The sequence below is a fragment of the Rutilus rutilus genome (assembly GCF_951802725.1).
Source record: "Rutilus rutilus genome assembly, chromosome: 3".
In the NCBI taxonomy this organism is placed as follows: Eukaryota; Metazoa; Chordata; class Actinopteri; order Cypriniformes; family Leuciscidae; genus Rutilus; species Rutilus rutilus.
Window position 1 is genome coordinate 17,369,650 of NC_140211.1, and position 20,993 is coordinate 17,390,642.

The 20,993-nt window shown below is 37.8% G+C and overlaps 1 protein-coding gene across 3 annotated transcripts in view; it reads left to right on the forward strand.

The window, feature by feature from the left end:
* Positions 1 to 19,885, forward strand: part of LOC311286926 (DNA polymerase nu-like) — a 45,349-nt gene extending 25,464 nt beyond the window's left edge. Inside the window, exons 17-26 of one of the 3 annotated variants that reach the window (XM_084403384.1) lie at positions 4,299 to 4,356; positions 5,417 to 5,494; positions 10,737 to 10,848; positions 11,915 to 11,997; positions 14,431 to 14,562; positions 17,237 to 17,347; positions 17,425 to 17,500; positions 18,438 to 18,505; positions 18,924 to 18,985; positions 19,354 to 19,885. In XM_084403384.1, the coding sequence (XP_084259510.1) occupies positions 4,299 to 4,356; positions 5,417 to 5,494; positions 10,737 to 10,848; positions 11,915 to 11,997; positions 14,431 to 14,562; positions 17,237 to 17,347; positions 17,425 to 17,500; positions 18,438 to 18,505; positions 18,924 to 18,985; positions 19,354 to 19,446 (873 nt within the window). In that variant the 3' untranslated portion in view covers positions 19,447 to 19,885. Of the gene's footprint in view, positions 1 to 4,298; positions 4,357 to 5,416; positions 5,495 to 10,736; positions 10,849 to 11,914; positions 11,998 to 14,430; positions 14,563 to 17,236; positions 17,348 to 17,424; positions 17,501 to 18,412; positions 18,506 to 18,923; positions 18,986 to 19,353 lie in introns of those variants that run through there. The other 2 variants (XR_014626673.1, XM_084403385.1) reach the window with 2 other exon arrangements.
* The last annotated feature ends 1,108 nt before the right edge of the window (positions 19,886 to 20,993 follow it).

The window sequence follows — 20,993 nt, forward strand, 5'->3', positions numbered from 1 at the left end:
CGTCAAGCTGAGCAGGCAGATCTGACAGATCAGCCAACCCTTCGCTCATACTTTCTCAGAGATAGACCCTACTCGAACATACTGTATCTTGATAGATTTTCTGCACGTAATCTATTGTATCTTGTGTATTTTATTCTTTTTTCTTTTTCGTTATTTGATCATGCTTTCAGCTATCAAGAGTGTAGCTCTCAGCTTACTTTTAGCCAATTTTGACCCTTTAAAGCCTGACATTTAAATCATAGTCAGAAAAATCTATTTTTTAAATGGAAACGTTTATTGAACATGTTTTTTTTGCTAAGTATAATATTTGATGTGATTGATAATTTGAAGGTTTTCTTGGCACAGATAGTATGATATAGAAGAAGAATACTCGAGCAGAAAAAAACACCTTGATCTTGTAATGTAAACATATAACACTATAGCAGACTACTTGAATATAATGCATATAACTTTTTAGTTGTCACTCCAGTCCATATCTCCCAACGATGTCTTAAGATTATGTATTATGATCAAAGCTCTTTAGTTTTTATTGTGGGTTGCAAAACAAAGCAATGCAATGTAATGATGATTGAGAGTACAAAATAATGTTCCTTAAAAGCCTGATGAAGTTTAATACTCACATTCTGGAAAAAAACATTATATATGGATTATCAAGTAAACCTGAGTTGCTTCAGTCCAATAAGTGTTTTATCTTGAAATATTACTAACAATATATATTTGCTTCATAAAAACGGTAAAGAATTTCACAGCAAAAAGACACATGAAATATTTTTTTATTGAATATTCTAAAAGGCTTTTTACTTGATAAAGTCTAAACTCTCAATCAGATGACAGAGGGTATGTACAGTAGTAGATTTTGTACAGCAATTTTTGATCATGTTGATAATTTAGAGGGCTTAGAAATCTGTGCATATGATACAGTTGGCTTTATAGGGTTAAAAAATTTAAATCCATTCCATGGAATTCCTCACATTTTTCCCACAAACTATGTGAGGAAACGCATAAATGCACATGAATATTCTAAAGGATATAAAGGACTTCCTTAAAGTTGGCATGAAACAGAAATTGTGATTGTCTTTTCCTCTGTATTGTGACGTATATCCGACTGAAGCAGCTTATTGAACAAGAAAAAATTACTTGATTTTGTCCATCGGGAATTGATTGAATCGTTGTCGCTTGCTAATTGCTAATTCCATGTGAGTGACAGGTTACTGGAAGGGAGTGAATGGTTGTCCTGCTCTCGTGCTGGTGCGCACATCATTAGAAAAGAGATGAGAGGGGGGATGAGAGATGAAAAGATGGAGGGGAATGTTTTTGATAAGAGAATGAGGGCACAAGAATTTTAAGAAAATAATGATTTGCACGGATAAATCTCTCATAATAAACACTACTAGTCTGGGTATCACCAGACCAAGCTCAATCTTTTAAGATTGAACGTTAGTCTGGGGAGTCTGCTCTGTATTTTCTACTGCACAAGAGGCGTGATCAACGGGAATAGTTCAAATGACTCTGTACGCAATTGGATAGTCCTTCAACCAATCAGACCAACGATCTCCAGGCAGGAAACGTGTCAACAAACGTGTTGGTTTGGAGCATTGATCAGCGGTTTGCAGAAGCAGCAATGGCATAGAGCGATTTTTGCACAAAAAAAAAACATGAAAGTGAGTGGTATTTACACCCACTCGAGCGATTTGTTTGCTAAACTAAAGAAGCCATTGAGCATCGTCGAGAGGAATTGGATTGGATTAAACCCTCCAATAGCATGCCAGGTGGATAAGCCAGTTTGTGATTGGTCCCCGCAAATTTGTAACGGAAGCAGGATAGAAGAATGTACAGGTTTCCAGCCTGAGCTGCAGGGCGAAGTCAAATCGCCGGCAGATCGGGCTGGGTTTACCCTGTCTAAAACACTACAGTATTCCATAAAACATTGTAATTGTCCATTTTAATATTATGGTGACTTTAAGGATTGCTTTAGAGCGTTCATAAATTTTGCTGTTTGATGTGACAACCTTACACACACACACTCTGTTTTACTCTTCATTTAACCCCCATCCCCTACCCTTTTCTGGTTCTCTACTTCTTTTTGCCCTGTCTCTCTCTATTGAATAATTGATCAGCTGAGCTATGGATGAGCAGTGGTGTGTGCTTCAGTCTGAATTCCGCTACCTTAGCAAAATCGCCTGCCGTGAGAGTGAAGAATGTGTGTAAGGGAGCAAGAGAATTGAACAGAGAGTGAGAAGGTGGGACGAAAGAATCAGGGTTACAGAGAGTAAATCGTACATGGAAGATTGCTCTCTCAAGGCTTGACTTTCAAAAATGTGTCTTCAGTGCGAGTGTGTATGTATGTGTTAATGTGCCCTTGTGTGTGTTTGTGTGAGAAAAGAATGGTAAGCAGAATTTTTTTGTCCAGATTAAGCCGGATTAAAGTCAGAGTGAAGCACTGAGTCCAGCCTGATCCTCAGATCAATACCACTGCGCCTTCCTCTTGCGCTTTCCTCCAAATCTGTCTTGTTTTGCTCGTTCTCTGTTTCTCTTTTTCTCCCAATCTTTGCGTTTATGCATCCAATCAGTGTTTGTCATTGTTTTAGTGTCTATATGTTCAGACTATAGTTATACTGAATTGTCACAAATAAATGAGGAAAAGACCTAATAATTGAAAATAACAACAAATAGATTTGTACAGTAGATAAAGTTCAGTCTGATACTCAAAACATTGTTTTATTTTATGCAAATGACAGATTGACCATGATTATCCATTTTATTACATGGCTACATACCAAATAAATAAATGGACAAAAACATTTAATTGATTGGTTAATTATTAATCTTCATACTAAATAATTTGACTCTGTAATGCTACAGTTGTCCAATTAGATTTAGGTATTTCAGAGAGCCATGTAGTAGTAATATTACTAATAATTATTATAAGAAAGAAAGGAATGATCTCTCCCCTTACTCTCTCTCGTGTGCAGAGACTCTATACCTCTCTCTATCTACCTTCTATATCTGTATTATATTACTGTCGATCAATAGAGATACTCAAATAGAAGCAAAGAGCTTCAGCTGCTATTAAAAGCTCTTCCTCTCTCCCAGACTACCAGCATCTATCACACCCAGACAACAGATTTACTGCACACCTGAGATCAGCTCATATCATTCCTACACACATGCTAAAAACCGCAGCACAGTGCTGATCTTAGGATGGGGTCGTATCACGAATACTGCAGTTCTAATAGAGATGTAGACATGGGGCAGTCAATCATGTGAGGGTAAGAATGCTGATCTAGCACTATGTTCCTGTTCACATTTTACATTCAGAATAAAGACAATCAATTGATCAGCACAGATATTTTAAGATGTTTGATGCAGGAAGAATTTTGAATGACTTTCAGGAATGCAAATACTTCAAATTCAAGACACGCATGACTGCACGGTTAAACTGAGAGGGAGCTGTTTTGTGTTTGTATGAGAAAGCTGGGACTGGCCTTGAAGCTGTATATCTCTTCCCTATTGGCGTTTGTAGATTTGCCACTGAAATAAAGCACTGGGAGTAAAGAAGAACGGACCTTCCCACCAGCACTCTCCTTTCATTCAGACAAAAACTGATGCAAACCTTTTACCTGCAGACTCTCTCACACACATTTGGGCATCCCATCATTTCCCTTTGGCGTGTTCTTTCTCTGTGCATCATTGTCTCTTGTCTCTCACACACAAACACTTGAGTGCTGAGCAGCTCTTTTCCTAGATCCTGAGAGCTTAATTTGTTCTTTAAAGATGAGGAAAAGTAGGACTAATGATGGTTTTACTACCGACTACTCATGCCACCCCTCTGCTTTAAGATCAAAAGGCCAGGGGTCTGTTTCAGATCCAGAGACAGCAGACCGCCTGTCAGCCAAACAGTTTAGATCTCATGTTCAAAAAGCTATCATGACTTTACCAGATTAATACTTTATTCTCTTCATCTCATTAGTATCTTTTATCCCTCAGTAGACTGATAGAGGGCAAAGCATATTTAACATTCCTTCCCAGGGACAGTTTGAAATTAATTTAAAACCCCAGTAAGAGACGGATCTCATTCATTTACTGATTGGAAAGACACCGCTGCATCGTGCCATAGCAGCCCCGTTTGGCATTTTGTAAGCGCTGTGAAGTCTGCATATTTGTTAAAGCCAGGGCTAAATATATCCTACTCTTTGTGTTTTGGAATTGGATGTGAGAGGCGCTGTTATGTGCTTTTCAGGGTGACTGAATCAGACGCTTTTACATGGATAATAACTGATTCTTTCCTCCTCCTGTAGAATTTTCAAGCTCTTCCGAAGCAGCCACTGCAGATCTCTAAGAAACAGTACATCCAAGGTAAAGTATGTGTGTAATTAGAAACTCACATGCGTGTGCACGTTTACATTTTTACAAAAAAATATATATTTTAAATAGATGTTATTCTTTTGGATGTTCTATTCATGAAATAATCCTGGACATTTTTTTATCATGGTTTCCACAAAAATATTAAGCAGAACAACTGTTTTCAGCATTGATAACAATAAGAAATGTTTCTTGAGCACCACATTAAAGCATTTTAAATAATATCTGAAGGATGTCAGACACTGAAGACTGGTGTCTATAACTGTATATCTGTCATGGGCTACTCAAGTCTTGATCTGGAGTAAAATTTGGGGCAGTGTTGACAGTTGTCACTTAAATAACCTCAATTAGGGTCTACACAAGGCTTTTGTAAGAGAAAGGGTCTTCTGTTGATAGAGTATGAATACAAAAACAATTTTTAATCTTATGCTCCCATTTCAAATACAAATATATGCCTATAGAGCTTTCTTTAGGCTATATACACATTCTCCTCAAAACATTGGATTCATCCATGCTGTGCCCTGCTGAGGCACAACCAACGTAAAGTTGAAAATTCCGCGAATAACTGCGATTGCAGATTTCGAACAGAGATGGCGACAAAGAGGAAAAACTACGGCCTGCAGCCGTTAAATTAAAAATACTAAAAACTAAAATCAGTCATTTTAAATGCTACAAGTAAATTTAGTTGCCACAGCATTATAATGCACAGTATGAAAGCAAAAGATATTCATTTTGGGATTTGCCAAAAACAGTGTTATTCAGTTAGTGGTGTTTTTAACAATTAACGTTAAGTCAACTTTAGATGATGGAAAAAATCACCTAAATGTAAATCTAAGAGAAATTATATCACCTAATAACTATGCGTGTACTATATCAAGCATCCCTGATTACATTGCTTTGTGATTTTAGAGCTTAAATTGTATTTATAATGTTTCAGTCACAAGGTTTTAAACAAAAATACTGTGATACAATAGCATATATTGTGTTAAGAAGTCTGACTCATTTGTATTATGTGTTTTAACTGATGATTTTATTGTTATTGTTGTGTGTATAGGAAAGAACCCTGATGTAGTGACTGTGCACCCACGTGCCATGTTCATTCCACGAAAGGGTTGGACATTCCTCTCTGCAGGTGAGTGTCTCTGAAAAAGCCAAACTTCTCTTTTCGAAACCTCTTGTTGATGTTTTATTTAGTTTGTAAAAGTTTGTGCTGTGAAGTGCACAGCAATAATGGTGTTTTTAGGACAAGCACTTGTACGTCTGGGTATGTGTTTGTTCTGACAGCACTGAGTGTGTGTGAGGTGTGTCAGTGTGTTGTTACATAACTGTGTCATGGCAAGGACAACGTAACCTGCAGTAGAAGAGGCCAGCCTTCAAACCCCATGGCAATAGCGTACTCACAACCTTTGAAACAGCCTGTTCTGGCCCACAATCTCATCTTTTGGCCGGACAACAAAGTTATACAAACCCCTTAAACTCTGTGTGTATGAGAGGGAAATAGGGACACAGGGAAGTGATGTGAGATCACTTAATTGGCGTTTGTCTCTTTGATATTTTTAAGTCTCAGGAGGACTCACATTTTATGTGTTTGCTGACATATGCATATTTGGTGTGTGTGTGTTTGCGCGGGGGCTGGTTCAGTAGCAGTGTGAGTTCCTGTCCCTGTGGTGGCCTTGTCACATCCAATCGTACGATGTGTACGGCTGTTTCCAGAAGGAGAACAGAGAGGCTAGAATGAGGACAAAGTCATCCCTCGTTCCCCCCTTGTCTGGTGGCCTCTTTAGAACAGAATGAACAGAACCCTCTATTTTATCCCCTGCATCTCTCCTGAATTCTCCGCTGAGCCTTCAGATCAGATATAATAATACTTCACTTTATCCTTTCATATCAGGTACTTTTCAACTAAAACCATCATTCCCAAAAGGCCTTGCAACCTTTTTCTTAACTGCTCCATCAGTCAATACCACCTTTCAATAAATATGTTTTACTGGAAGCCCTCTTTCCGCTTACTGAGGAGAGAGGTGCATCAAACAACAAACTAGATAGAGCCGCAGCATTTTTGAGGGGGCTTTTTTTCTGGCTTTTTTTTTTTTAGCATGAAGACAGTAGTGAGAGGAGATAGAAAAGTATTGGCAAGATAAAGAGGAGAGGATGGATTCAAATCTGAATCTCCCATATAAGAACCAAAGCTTAGCTGTCTGGAACAATTTTACATTTGTTTAATTGTTACATTTGAGCTTGTATAATATAGAAACAAAGGGTAGTTTAGACTTTTTATACATTCATATATTTGTTGGTTGTATTCAGTGTTTTTATTATTTTAAGTAAAACTACTAAAATTAGAAATGTTGCCATGGCAAGTAATGAAATAAAATAAATTTGAAGTGCTGTGATGTTGAAGTGCTAAAATTATTAAACCTGAAATAAAAATGAATTAAAGCTAAATATTAATAAAACAATAACATTAAATGACAAACAAAATCAAAATGCTAAAATATAAATAAAGCTAAAATAAAAATAAAAGCTATTTAAATTAATAAATAAATAGTATATAAATATTACTATTTATATACTATCCTATTATAGCTATACTATACCAAAATAACTGTGTTTTTTTTTTTCTGTTTAGCTCAGACCAGATCAATTGCATGTCTTGTCAAATCAATCATACAGGGAGCTTGCATCTGTGTGAACAGGGAAACACATATATCTAGTAGCTGAGCACACTGCTTATGAAGTCATTGATTTTGTATGTCTACGTTTAGACCACCTTTTAATTTATAAATCAATGTGGGACTATTTTTGCATTAAGACCAGACTCGCCTTAACAGAGCCACTGCTCTTCAAATGTTATCTAATAGATCTTAATTTAGCTGGCTCGGAGTAAAGGGAATTTGCTCTTATGCCTAGATATTTAGTTTTGGACCATAGACAGCATCTGGCACTAAAAGGAAAGGACATAAGAAAACTATGAATATTGGTGTTTGCTAATAGTGATGACTTTTGCTCCTACTTAAGGTTAGGGCTCTTCAAAACACCACATTTTTAAACCATAGCACATAACTCATCTCGCACCACTTGTCTAGTGTGCCATTGATTTTCCAGTCGATATGGCGAAAATTTTTATAAAAACAACAGCTAGCTATATCTAGGGACCAGAACTAGAGCTGTAATCGGGCCTTAAAAGTTCGGCCCGAAAAGGCCCGAGCCCGACAAGTACATTTTGATTGACAGCTTTTTAAAAGCCCGAACCCGTTTACAGCCCGACTGTCCAAAAGGCCGTCTATCAGCAGTGATAAGAGTGTCGGAGAATAGCGCGGACACACGCTTCACACCGCGAGCCGGCACACGCACCACTCGGCGGAAAAGGGAGAGAAAGAAAAAAAGAGTAATTTATACATTTTTTAACATAATTTATTCATGACTAACGGAGGCTAGAGGCCACTTGGAAGTTGGAACAAAGAAATAAAATAAGTCCTCCAGAGACCAGCCTCCATTTCACCTCCTCAAGATCCATTTTCACGCTAATCTAAACACATCACCTGACCGCTCATTTACCACGCAACCCGAAGCGCGAGCCCGAGCCCGGCCCGAGCCCGTGTAAAATAATAGAAATTAAGACCGAACCCGACCAAACCCGTCGGGTCCCGTCGGGTTCGGGCAAAGATCTTCAGCTCTAACCAGAACACCTGAGATCAGTAAGTAACCACCCAGAACATCTTTAAGGTGGAGTCACATTAGCGAAATTTTGTATACATTTTGTGGGCAGAGAATGGTCCATTGTCAATAGTGTAGCAATGCATGAAGCAGCTTTGTTAAGCGTGACCAATGTGAACGTCCAATGGGAACTTTTCTGCCATTACACAAAACTCTTGTTCGTGTGGATTCCTATTGAAATGGCTAGATTTTGTTCACAAAATGTCGCTGATCTTAACACATCATGATGGAAAATATTGCACAGGCGAGCTCCACTCACATTTTCTTCTGAATTCAAGTTTGTTCCATGGTTTATAAGTGAGGTTTTAATTAGAAATGCACAAGATCAAACAGCAATTCTAAATCAGTAAGTCAATATATTTGCCTATGGAGTTGTTGACTTCATATGTTACATACACATGCTAATCTGCAACCTTCATTTTCATCATTCTGGAAACTGAAATAAAAAGATATGCTGACACAAGGACATTGGCATTTAATAAACTGCTAATAAAAACGGGAAGCTAGTACAGGAATAGATTTAATCTGACAAACTTCCCTAAGTAGCTCTAAATGGAATTCAGTTATGGTGATTTGCATCTATACTTTAGGCCTGTTAGATTAATCTTTACTTCATTCTTTGTTATTTTGTTTCTAGCCATCATACCACATGGAAAAGATTGACTGTGGCTCATTTAAAGGGGTGGTTGATTATGATTTCACTTTAGTGTGTAATGTTGCTGTTTGAGCATAAACAACATCTGCAAAGTTGCAATGCTCAAAGTTCAAAGCAAAGGGGGATATTTGCTTTTAAAGAAATTGTTTTTTAAGGACTACAACAAACGGCTGGTAGGGACTACACGATATTCCTCCGGGGTTAGTGACATCATCAACCCTAAAATTTACATAAACCCCGGCCCCAGAACACGATTTATAGATTATCAAGACCGAATAGGCTAATCAATGACTAGAAGATAACTACACATCAGCTACATAAATTCATCAACTAACCATTCAGAAACGTCCTGTTGCATTCTACATGTTGTCACTTCTTCTTGAGTCTCGTGTCCATCATTGTCTAAATCCGGTTTGAACAAAAAAGGCTAAAAGTTTTTGAAATTTTCAGTGCATGTCTGTGTGAGTGCAAGCTGTTGAAGCTCCGCCCTCTGTGCCGGGAGCAGCAGCTCATTTGCATTTAAAGGAACAGATACAAAACGGTGCATTTTTGCTCACCCTCAAAAATTGACAATTTTAACATGCTATATAAAAATATCTGTATTCTGAGCTAAAACTTCACATACACACTCTGGGGACATCAGAGATTTATTTTACATCTTGTGAAAAGGGCATTATACCACCCCTTTAAAGAAGCTCATTTAGGACAAAGTTTAATGTAGTTTTATCCAAAGTTGCCATCTGGTCCTCATTGAAGCATCAAACTATCTTAAATGATTAATGTTGTCTTATTTAGCTTTAAAAAAAAACTCTCTTCAAATGTCTCAATGGTTGAAGTTTAAACTGTCATTTAATTTCATAATATTCACATTATTGTTCTTTCCATCGAAAGACAAAAGATACACATACTGCCTCAAGCCTGGTTAGTCAGGATTTCAGGTTTAATTAATGAGGCTTTATTAGACTATAAAGAAAGGACTATGAAATATGAACTGACATTATGTCATGCCATTTGACTCTGTCACGTATCAATAGCAGAGGAAATGACAGATAATCTTCACTGGCTCTTTGACTGACACTGTGTCCCTCGGCTTGGCCGCATGCTGCTCTTTTATAATTAGATTCACACTGTTCATTTATTCATTATCCATTAATGTTCTGTTATCGTACATGGGGAAACACATAAACAAATTGATTTGTCTTCATTTTTAGAAATGAAATGCATCCAAACTGCAGAGCTCCATCTTCATTGTCCGTTCGATTGTCATTGTGATGCTTCATTGTCCGCTCAGTTGATGGACAATTTAGATCAGATAAACTTTCACTTGAGCTGCTGCTTCTGCCAAAGATGAGCCACTTCTCCCTCCTTCCCAAATTTTTTTGTTACACCCACACCAACACATCAGTAAAGGAAAATAACAACCAAATAATTCTTTCTCTTCTCAGAATCTCTCTCACCCTTTTTATCTTAGTAAATAAAGCTCAGCATACTCTCAAATGACTTGATATAACAGTTTAAATTCGACATAATCAAACACTAATACACGGCACATAGTTTATTTTATAGTCCAAAAACAGGATATGGCACCGTGTTGGGTGCCAGTGTTGGTGTGGATGAAGGTGAGTCAGTGCTGCTCTGGCAGTCACTTCAGTATAAACACACACACACACACACACACACACACACACACACACACACACACACACACACACACTCTCTCACTCTCACTCTCTCTCTCTCTCTCTCTCTCTCTCTCACTCTCTCTCTCCTCCCTTAACTTATCCTTACTTATCCTCTCTCATATTCTCTTTTATCTGACAGAGAAGCTGATAGGTGCATTACCGTTCCTACTGACACTGATGGGAGAGATGCCAACACACACCATTCACTGCTAACTTCTCCCACTTTATCTTGTTATTAGGAAGGAGAGTTATAAAAAATGTTGTGTGGTTGAAGATTAAATTTGGAGGTCATTATAACATCTGTCTCTGTGTGTTTTTAGATTTCTGTCAGGTGGAGTTGCGTCTCTTGGCTCACCTGTCAGCTGACCCACAGTTACTGAGAATCTTTCAGAAACCTGAGGCAGACGCATTCAGTATGCTAGCGGCCCAATGGTGGGTACACACACCATAAGAGTGTCACACCTTATATACACAGACAGTATGACTGTCACCATACCAACACTTATACAGAACACATATTTGCTTTTATTTTTATCATTTTGATCTGTACATATTTGTTTTTAGAGACACATATATGCTAAAATGTTTGGGATCAGTAAGAAAAATGTATCAACATCAAATGTGTACACATAAATATTAAGCAGTTTTCAGCACTGACGATAATTATAAGAAATGTTTCTTAAGCACCAAATCTGATGGATCATGTGACAGTGAAAACTGGAGTAATGGCTGCTGAAATTCAGCTTTGCCATCACAGGAATAAATTAAAAAAATTTAAATAGAAAAAGATGTATTTTAAACTGTAATACAATTTTACAATATTACTGTTTTGAAGCAATCTATATTATACTGATGTCTTTTATATTTGAATGAAAGTGCTAGGTAATTTTTTTTATTGTGTTGATGCTGACAAATTAAAAGATATTAGTCCCAGAGAGTAAAGTAAGAAGTGTTTAAAGAATGCTAGATGTTCCATTTGTCACACACATGAAGGGTAATAAACAGGCTGTGAAGAGGGCAAAGAGTCCTGCAGTACCAGTCTGTGTTTTTCACCCTGCGGCTGTGTGCAGTGAACCAGACAGAGAGCAAGACAGAGAGATGAGAGCTGATCATTCTGATGCTCACATCTCCACAGTTACCATAGCACACGGAGACAGGCCTGTCAAGACAAAGTGTGATGTGATTGCTGACATGAGCCCAGTATGTGTGTGTGGGGATGGATTCGTGCCCCCACTCTGTAACTTACTTTCTAATGACCCCAGATCATCCCAGTATTTCTGTTTGCATGTTCCTTCTTTTATGTTTGTGTGTTGCTTGCCACAAAGAGCCAAGATTTTGATATTATAAAGTCTATGTGCTAACCTAACACTAGCCGCTGCTCTAATGCAGTAAGACATCTGCTGGCAGCCTCTGATTCCCTGTCACAAACACTGATGCCTCCAACATACCAGCACTGCTGGCACTTTCATTACATAAATGTCTATGTCTCTGTCTTTAGGAAGGGTGTGAGCGAGGACACAGTGAGTTTGGAGGACAGAGAGCATGCCAAGCGTATCGTCTACTCTGTGGTTTATGGAGCTGGTGAGAATCATGTTACCCATAATGCATGTACGACCACGCAACCTTCTCTCCACTGGCTGTTTCAAGCAGTCTTGTGAAGTCCTGCATGCTGCCATCTTTGCTCATGGCGACTCCCTTGAGCTGTAAATACCATGTTACTAATTACTGTTGAGCTGCAAGAAAACACCCCGACAGCACTGAAAGAATGTGCACAGTCCCAAGTTGGAGTAAAACACAAAAATACTTATCTGCATTTGAATATCATCCTGACAGGAATGATTGTGGCATAGGCAAAGCAGAGATACATACTTTTTTTTTTTTTTTTATGAAAGAGAAAAGTAGAAAAAAGTTGTGACCCAGACTGCAGGGCTTTGCTCTATAAGTCAAGTGCAGAGAGCTTATTGTTCATAGTGGTTGCTAGCAGAGATCTCCCAGAATCTGGCTTCCATGACTACAGCCTGAAAAGAATCTTATTATGTGTTTGTGGAGGAGAGAGAGGGACTGAAGGAGGGTGTCACTGTTCTACTTTACTTTAACTGGGTCAGCTTGAGCCTATCTCTGCTTGTTTTTCTCATTTATATTTTTCAGTCCAGCGTCTCACAAGTGGCTCACTAAAAAGTGTTTGTGAGCGTTAAGTTGCTGAATAAGACATTTAATGCACTCTTACAAAGACACAAAGCTTGATGCGACAGAGCGAAACCATAATTTCTACCATACTGTCATCTCAGGAAAACTGAGAAATAGAAACAGCATGAGGAAGGCAATATTGAGTGACTGAGTGCTGGTAGAAAGTGAGAGAGAAGAGGGGTGAGAGCGCCACAGTGTCAGCATATGTTGAAAATCTTGCAGAAAGCGATGGATTGCCATGGTTACAGAATACTAAAAGGAGGTGTAGCATGGAAGATAATCAAAAACAAACACACACACTCATAGGTGAGGGGGAGGGGTGGACACACACACACACACACACACACACACACACACACACAATTGGGTCAGACTATAAGAGGCTAACTATTGAGTATCCCAGAGAGAAGGATGATTAAGAGGTGGAGAGGTTGGAGTAATTAGGCAAAAGGAGGAGCACCAGAGAGCAAATGATCTCAACCAGTGATAATGCAGACACACACTCTTCATTACTTCTGCGTACCTCTTGCCATCTTTATCTCCCTGCTCACATGCTTGATATATTCACTCTCCATCTCTGTCTATAAATAATCTCAATTACAGGCAGACAGAAGGTCAGATGAAAATGAGCCTGAGTCTCGCTTGTATATGAACTCTGTCCTATGTTATTCAACAGGTCACTTTGCGTGAAACAAGTTGCATGTCATGCGGCTAGTTGTTACTGTAGTTGGACTGATGTCAAATTCTTTGTATTTTGATGGTTGGAGTAATGCAAGTAGCTACCCTATATCTAATGCTACAGTGTTTCTTAGGTTTTTATTAGTGCTGCTTTCTAAGCATCACTGTTATTATCAACACTATAATTAAGGTTAGAGATCTGAACCAACCATTAGACTTTAGTATTGAACTACGGCACACAGCTTACTTGTGCTGTGGACATGATAATGCCTTAAATTGTGTGCCGTAATGAAGAAAGGTCGGCTGAATGATGATGACTTAGAATTTTTGCCTGATGGATAATAAAATGGGGTAAAAAAAGAAAACTACTGCTGTTCAAAAGTTTGGAGTCAGTAAGATTTTTTTGTGTGTTTTTGGAAGTCGATTTTGCTCACCAATGCTGCATTTATTTGATTAAAAACAGGGGGGAAAATCATATTGTAAAATATTAATAAAATTTTATATAACTTGTCTATTTTAATATATTTAGAAAATGAATTTAGTACTGTGATGGCAAAGCTGGATTTTTTGCATCATTCAGTGTCACATGATCTTTCAGAAATTATTCTGATATGCTGATTTGGTGCTCAAGAAACATTTCTTATTATTATTATCAGTGTTGAAAACTGTCGGCTGCTTAATATTTTTGTGGAAACAGTGATACATTCTTTCAGGATTCTTTGATGAATAGAACTTTTAAAAGAACAATTTATTTGAAATATAAATCTTTTGTAACACTATAAATGTATTTTTTTCTTTTCAATATAATGTGTCCTTGCTAAATAAAAGTATTCATTTATTTAAAAAAAAAAATCTTAATGACCCCAAACTTTTGAACTGCGTTGTACATGTTATATCACATATTACGCAATATCAGAAGTTATAGTTAGTGGTCTCATGTTTTTATCACATTTTTTGTCATGGTAGTTGTTGCCATAGCAACATTGGGAGAATGGATTTAGCCTTTTTCTCACCAATAATTCTGTGCCTCACCTAATTTTGTCTTTTTTTGTCTCACCTTGAACTGTTTTAAGCTTGGAATATTTCTGTTCTCATGCTGTTGTCCACTGACACTCTCTCCCTCTTTCTCGCACACACCATCGCACACAGGAAGAGAGCGGTTATCAAGTATTCTGGGTGTGAGTGCAGAGGAGGCCAGCCGTTTTCAGGACTCTTTCCTACAGACGTACAGAGAGGTGCCGGCCTTCATCCAGCACATCATCCAGCACTGCCACGAACACGGTGTGTGTGATAAATGGAGAGTAGAAACTAGGCAGCACAGCAGCTGACGCTCACTTATAAAACTCACTGTGTTTAGAGCTGCCGTTAGGACACACTTTTACTGATATTACACACATCATGGTTTTTACACCACTGTGTGAACTTCACACAAAGTCGCTCACACTTCACTTCTCTTACTGCGTCTCACAGTTACGTTTGCTGCTGCCATTTATATTCTATCTACGTTCTCCTCAGTGTTGCTTAAAAAGATCCAGCAGGCAGGTTACTGGCCATATTTACTATTATTATCAAATTTGAAATGTAAATTTAGTTTGGTGTGCTGTATTGGCATGATAAATGATAATACATTGTATGCCAATGCAGACTAGAGGAAAATGCAAGACAGTTAAGTAGAAGTCAGCTAACATAATAATAGTTATGAATGATTAATGATGATTGATTAAAAGCTAAAAATAATGAAAAGGTACTATAGTAATGGCATATATAAGCTTGCTACATCTTCGTCAGGCATTATCATATTGAGTCTGATAAACAGAGTTATCTTAATACTGTGATGTACAGTGCTTTGTGTTTACTTTATATAAACTGGTTAGTAGTAACAACCAATGGGTATCTTTTAACTGGCAATGGAGTGGAAAATGATTGTCCTTGAAAGAAATCTTCTCCATGTCAGCTGAAATTGAAAGGGGACATGAATATTATGGGAACTAAGAGAGAAAGCATTCCCTCTTATCAATGAAAAATTACTGAGACTTTACCTTTGACATTAGACATTACCTTTGCTATCAAACATTTCATAGATTTCACTGTATTGTATTGTATTCAATCAGAAAATCAGTCAGATACATTCCAAAAAATATATATTTATTGTCAGTGTTCCTGTTCTAATAGCTGATGATCTCGTTTAGTGCATTCTGTAAATTCACATATAGGTTATAAAATGAGTGTTCAGAGTTACTCATCAAACAGGCACCTCAGAATGTGAACCTGAAGGTCCAGGACTGCAAGTTTCAGCCAGTGCGCTCATTACACGATCAATACTGGAGATATTGACATTCCTGCACAGCAACAAAACACCTGCTATCATTTTGCTGGGAAATTTATCAGGTTTTGAGAGGGAAGAAAGATATTCAAGAAAATGAAATTGAGAAGGGCTTTAAAGCCTGAGCTTTCTCTCTCAGTAATCTGTTCTAGAACAGGGTGTTCCAGTAGGAGTCTGATAGTGTCTAATCTTCCATTCAGGGAGACTTTATGTGCTGTCTTTTGATTTGGAGAGTTGATTTTATGTAGTTTAATGTGAAAGAGACAAGACTGATACAGGATCTTTCTCAGAGGTGAAAAGTAGAATTACTTATTACTTGCTGATGCATGCTTTGATGGAGGGCCTGAACTACAGTGACCCCAAAAGGTATTTGGAAACTTAAGGGGATAGTTCATCCAAAAATTATGTCATAATTTACTCACACCCATGTTGTTCCAAACCTGTATCTTACTTATGTGAAACTATTAAAGAAGATATTTTGAGTAATTAAAAAAAAAAATTTGTCCATATGATGGAATAGTTTGGTTACCAACATTATTCAAAATGTATTTTTTTGTGTCTCATACGATGACAGAATTTTCATTTTGGGTAGACTGTCCCTTTAAGTTACACAAAAACGTATGCGTGTCATTTCATGAACAAAATATCAAATTAAATGACATTTATTTTCAAAGAAATATAACATAAACTGAGTCACTCAGATGCAATAACTTTTACAAAAAGAGGTTTGGACAATTTCTGCTTGTCAAATAGTATGGTAATTAATCTGACCTGCTAGGACGCCTGCCTGAATTTGAGGGTAGTTGATGTCATACATCCCCAGAAATGGTCACAGTTTGTTAGAACTGCAAATACGGTTTTATTGTATATTGGTTTTATATTTTATGTAATGCAATGAAATAAAATGAAATGTCTTAAAGGGATAGTTCACCCAATAATGAAAGGTCTGTTGAAACTTGTGTCGTTCCAAACCTGTTACTGACTGACTTCTGTGGAACCCGAAATATTTTATTTATATTTAATATTTTTTGGCCATATAATACTTTTTTTTGTTTTTTTGGACCCCACTGAATTTTCAGGGGGGGTGAACTATCCCTTTAAGTGTCCAAATATATGTGGCCACTGTATGTTATTTCAGTACACAAACTTGGAAATGTGACATGAACGGGTGATGACTTACCGTCATACACTTCGATGAGGATACGCCAGACAAACATTTCACATTTGACAAAACACACAGAAACAACACACGTGCTCGTAATCCTCAATAGCAGAGAAACACAGTAGCACATTCCAGTGATGTCTCATTAGTGTTGTCAGTACATATGATGCGCCCACACTGAGCCACACACATTCCTGAACACTTACACGTATACATGCAGTGGTCTCTCTTTGTGTCCCATAACTCCTGGCGTCTCTGTGCTTCTGGGAAAAAGATTTTCCAAATGAGTCCACCAGCTGACCTCACTCTTTTCCATCAGGGGTTTATGCGTAAAGCTTTTGACCTATTGTCTGCCTTACCCCGGAATGCACTGGCATGAGTGATTCGTAAAGAGTCTGTGTGTGAATGAGTGACTGAATATAATAAGGTTGAAAGTGTGTATAAGTTGTTCTTTCTTATTGATGCCTTAGGATTTGTGAAGTCCATAATGGGAAGGCGTCGCTCCCTCCCTCACATTCACTCTGCTGACTGGAGCCTTCGAAACCAAGCAGAGAGACAGGCCGTCAACTTTGTACTACAGGGTATTGTGTGTTTCTACTTGTGTTTGTAATGTGTGTGGCATTTGTGATTGTCACAATGACTGTGTGTAATTCTTCAGGCTCAGCTGCAGACCTAGCCAAAATGGCCATGATCAAAATCTGCTCTCAAGTGTCTTCTGCCTCTTACACTGCCAGGTACATCCATCCGTTCATCCATCCAGTTTTCCACTCCCTCTTATACTCCCATGTGTATCTTAATACTACATTTTGTGTTTGGGAAATGTGGTAACATTTTACATTAAGGTTCAATTAGTTAAATGGATTGTTCCCACTAAATACTGACATCATTTACTCACCATCATGTTGTTCCAGACCAGTATGACTCTCTTCTGTGGAACATAAAAGAAGATACTTTGAAGAATGTTGGTAACCAAACTGCTTTGGTGACCCCTGACCTCTGTTGTGTGAATGAGTAAACACTGAGAAATGCTGTTTCTTTTATCTTCCACAGAAGAAAGTCAGTCATACAGGTTTAGAAAGACATGAAGATGTCAATAATGGCAGAATTTTCCTCTTTTTTTGTGAACTATCCCTTAAATGCATTAGGCATCATTCACTAACAATGAACAGTACTTTTGCGGCATTTATTAGTCTAGGTATATGCTAATTTAGACATGGTAATACATTTTTAAAATTACAAGTTTATAAATTATATATTTTATTATTTCTTCTCCACAGATATCTTTACTTTCTCTTTCTGCATATCCCTTGATATTCTTTGTCTTTCTCTCTTAGCCTATCTGTGTGAATCACTCAACTTGCAGTGCAGCTCTATATTACAGTCATTTATCTTTGTTAGCATCTCTCTATCCCTCCCTCTTCATTCTGTCTCCTCACCCCTCCCTCCAAGTCTCTTTCGATTCCTCTCAGTGAGTATTAGGAGATATGTCTGCAGTAGATGGCATCCAGACCAATGTAGAGCAATAAGATTACTGAACCTTTTAATGTAATATTGGTGTCACATTCCAGAAACTAAACGCATCATGGTTTAGTGGTCATGGTCTGGTCATTACATCCCCCACGTTGAGATTGATAGGTCTGTTCTAGTTTCTGTGTGTCTTGATCTTTTTAGGCTGGTGGCTCAAATCCATGATGAGCTGCTGTTTGAAGTGGAGATCTCACAATTGGAACAGTTTGCTGGTGAGGGAAACCTCACATGACCTGTTATATGAACATGAAAGGAATATTCTGGGTGAAATAGTTCTGTGTAAATTATCTCTGAATTATTTTCTGTGGTAATCAGTCTTATTTTAACAATATTTCTATACTGTTATAGTTTTTATTAATAATTTGATTTAGCTTTTTAAAATATTTATATTTTAGTTTAATTTGTAGTTTATTATGTGCTTTTATTAGTTTTATTAGATCCCCGAAATGCAATCAGTTAGTTTAACAAAAATGTTTTAATAATTTTAGTTAGCTCTAATAACTATGGTGGTAATTGACATTAAGCTGCAAATGCTGTCAGAAGAGCATAACTAGTATTTTACCCAGAATATTAGTTTAGAGACAAGAAGTGATTTCCATTCAAAATTGTGAATCTTATGTTGGTGAACAGTGCTGGTGAAGAAGACCATGGAATCTCTTCAGCACATTGCAGATTTGGAAGTGAATATCTCTGTGAGTGAACATCCACACAGCTTTATTTAAACGACAATCATTTATCTTAGTATGAAGACGAGCTTCTGGATGTAGAGAACATGCTGTGATCTATTCAGAGTCTTCCTTGTTGCTTCAGAAGCATTTTATTGCTCTAATCGAAGCCTTAATCATATCAGACAGACTATCAAACAGATTTGTCCACTACAAAGGGGATTTGCTGTGTCACAGCGTTTGATTGGTAACCTAATTAAGCTGAATTACATTTCCAGATGGCCTTCCATCCTGCAGCCTGACTTTAATTTACTATAAAACTAAACGATGCAGCAGATGTAGGTCAAAAGATATAGATGATCTAGTGATGGCAGTTCATTTCTTTCTATTCTCAGGTGCCCCTCAAAGTCTCACTGTTCACAGGACGGTCATGGGGTTCAATGTGCGAGATGAACCTACCCTGCACCACTACAGCTACTTCTGTCTGAGTCTCCCGCTCTTCCTCGCCATCCCGTTACTATGGTAACCTAGCTGCTGCAGTTCCCAATTCTTGTTTCTTGCTGATGTATCCGAGGGCAACGGTAGGAGCAGGCTGGATCGTACCAGTTTCTATTTTGGGGGGCTTCCCTTCATTAATTTTTAGCCTTTCACTGTTATTCTGTTGTTCCTCTCTCTGTTCAGAGGCTTATATCTCTTTGCATGAGAATATAAGTAGCTAATAAATCTTTGTTCTTTGTTCATTTTCAATGTTTGTGCATCTTATATTCAATAAATCTGTCAACTCACATATTCAGTGAATAAATAAACATGAGCCTCTGTCCAGAACAGGCTTCATTTCAGCTGTATTACTGGCAGTGCTATCTGTTTCTCAGCTGCTATGATGGAACGTCTGTCTCCTGATGAATATTAATAAACTCAGTCCTCATTTAGTGAGTCGCTCACTCCATTTTAAACCTGTTAATCTTATCTCTTCCGTTTCCACGGCACCTCACAACTCGTTTAGCAGCACCCACTGGCCTTTCTCACATGTACACAGTCCACACACACACTGACCCAGATTTTCAGTGTCCGACTGTGGCGTCAGATCTTGTGCCCCTTCGTAATGCCCCCTATCAATACAAACACACCCTTGAAAAATGTTCCAGTCTCTGTGCTTGTTGCTGTTGTGTTTTTAAAGGCTATAAGTTACCCTCTCTGAATGTCATATCACTGAAAGCCCGTCTTAAAGGTCTGGCACTGAGAGTAGATACATTTTACCATGCTAGGTCACGATCTGTTTGTTCTTTCTCAAAATCATTAATTAATGCTCAGTACTCACTGAGAATTGGCATAGAAGATCCTTTAGAATGTGTAATGGGGGTCAATAATGAGATCATGTTTTGCACAAATTATTTGAGCCTTGCATGTTACTTATGACTATGAACTGTTTTATGGCTTTTTTTGTGCACATTTTTCATTTGCTGAAATCAAAGGTCCCTTCAAAGGCCACTGCTTTAAGAGGTATATAATGTTGCCCTTATTTAACTTTTTGAATGTACATTTGTACGTGTACGCATGCAACTTCAGACACGTGCACAAGCTTTATGCATCATTCCTTTAATTGATACAGTATGTACATCCTTTTCTTTCATAAATCAGGAAAACTTTTCTTTACATCTTTACAAAGTTCCTGTGTATCAAGGAAATGAAAGAAAAAGAGAAAAGGTGGGAACGTAAACAAAAAAAATAATCCAAAGGAAACCCAGGCAGTACAATGATTTCAGACTCAAAGAACCAGGTGATCACTGCGACCAAACAGGTAAAGCAAGGTCAGATTTACCGTGCTGAAAAACTAAAACCTCCCTTTTCTTTCCCCAAACTCCATTCTGCCCATTATCATACTAAAACCAGCCCCATTTTGTTGCTACTGACCCGCCCCATGTATGGCTGCATATCATTTCCCTGCTGTGCTTTGTATGGGCTTGTTTCTATAGTAACAGGCAGCCTATGACTGAAATGTGTTTAACACACTGACAAAATGGGGCAACTAATGTCA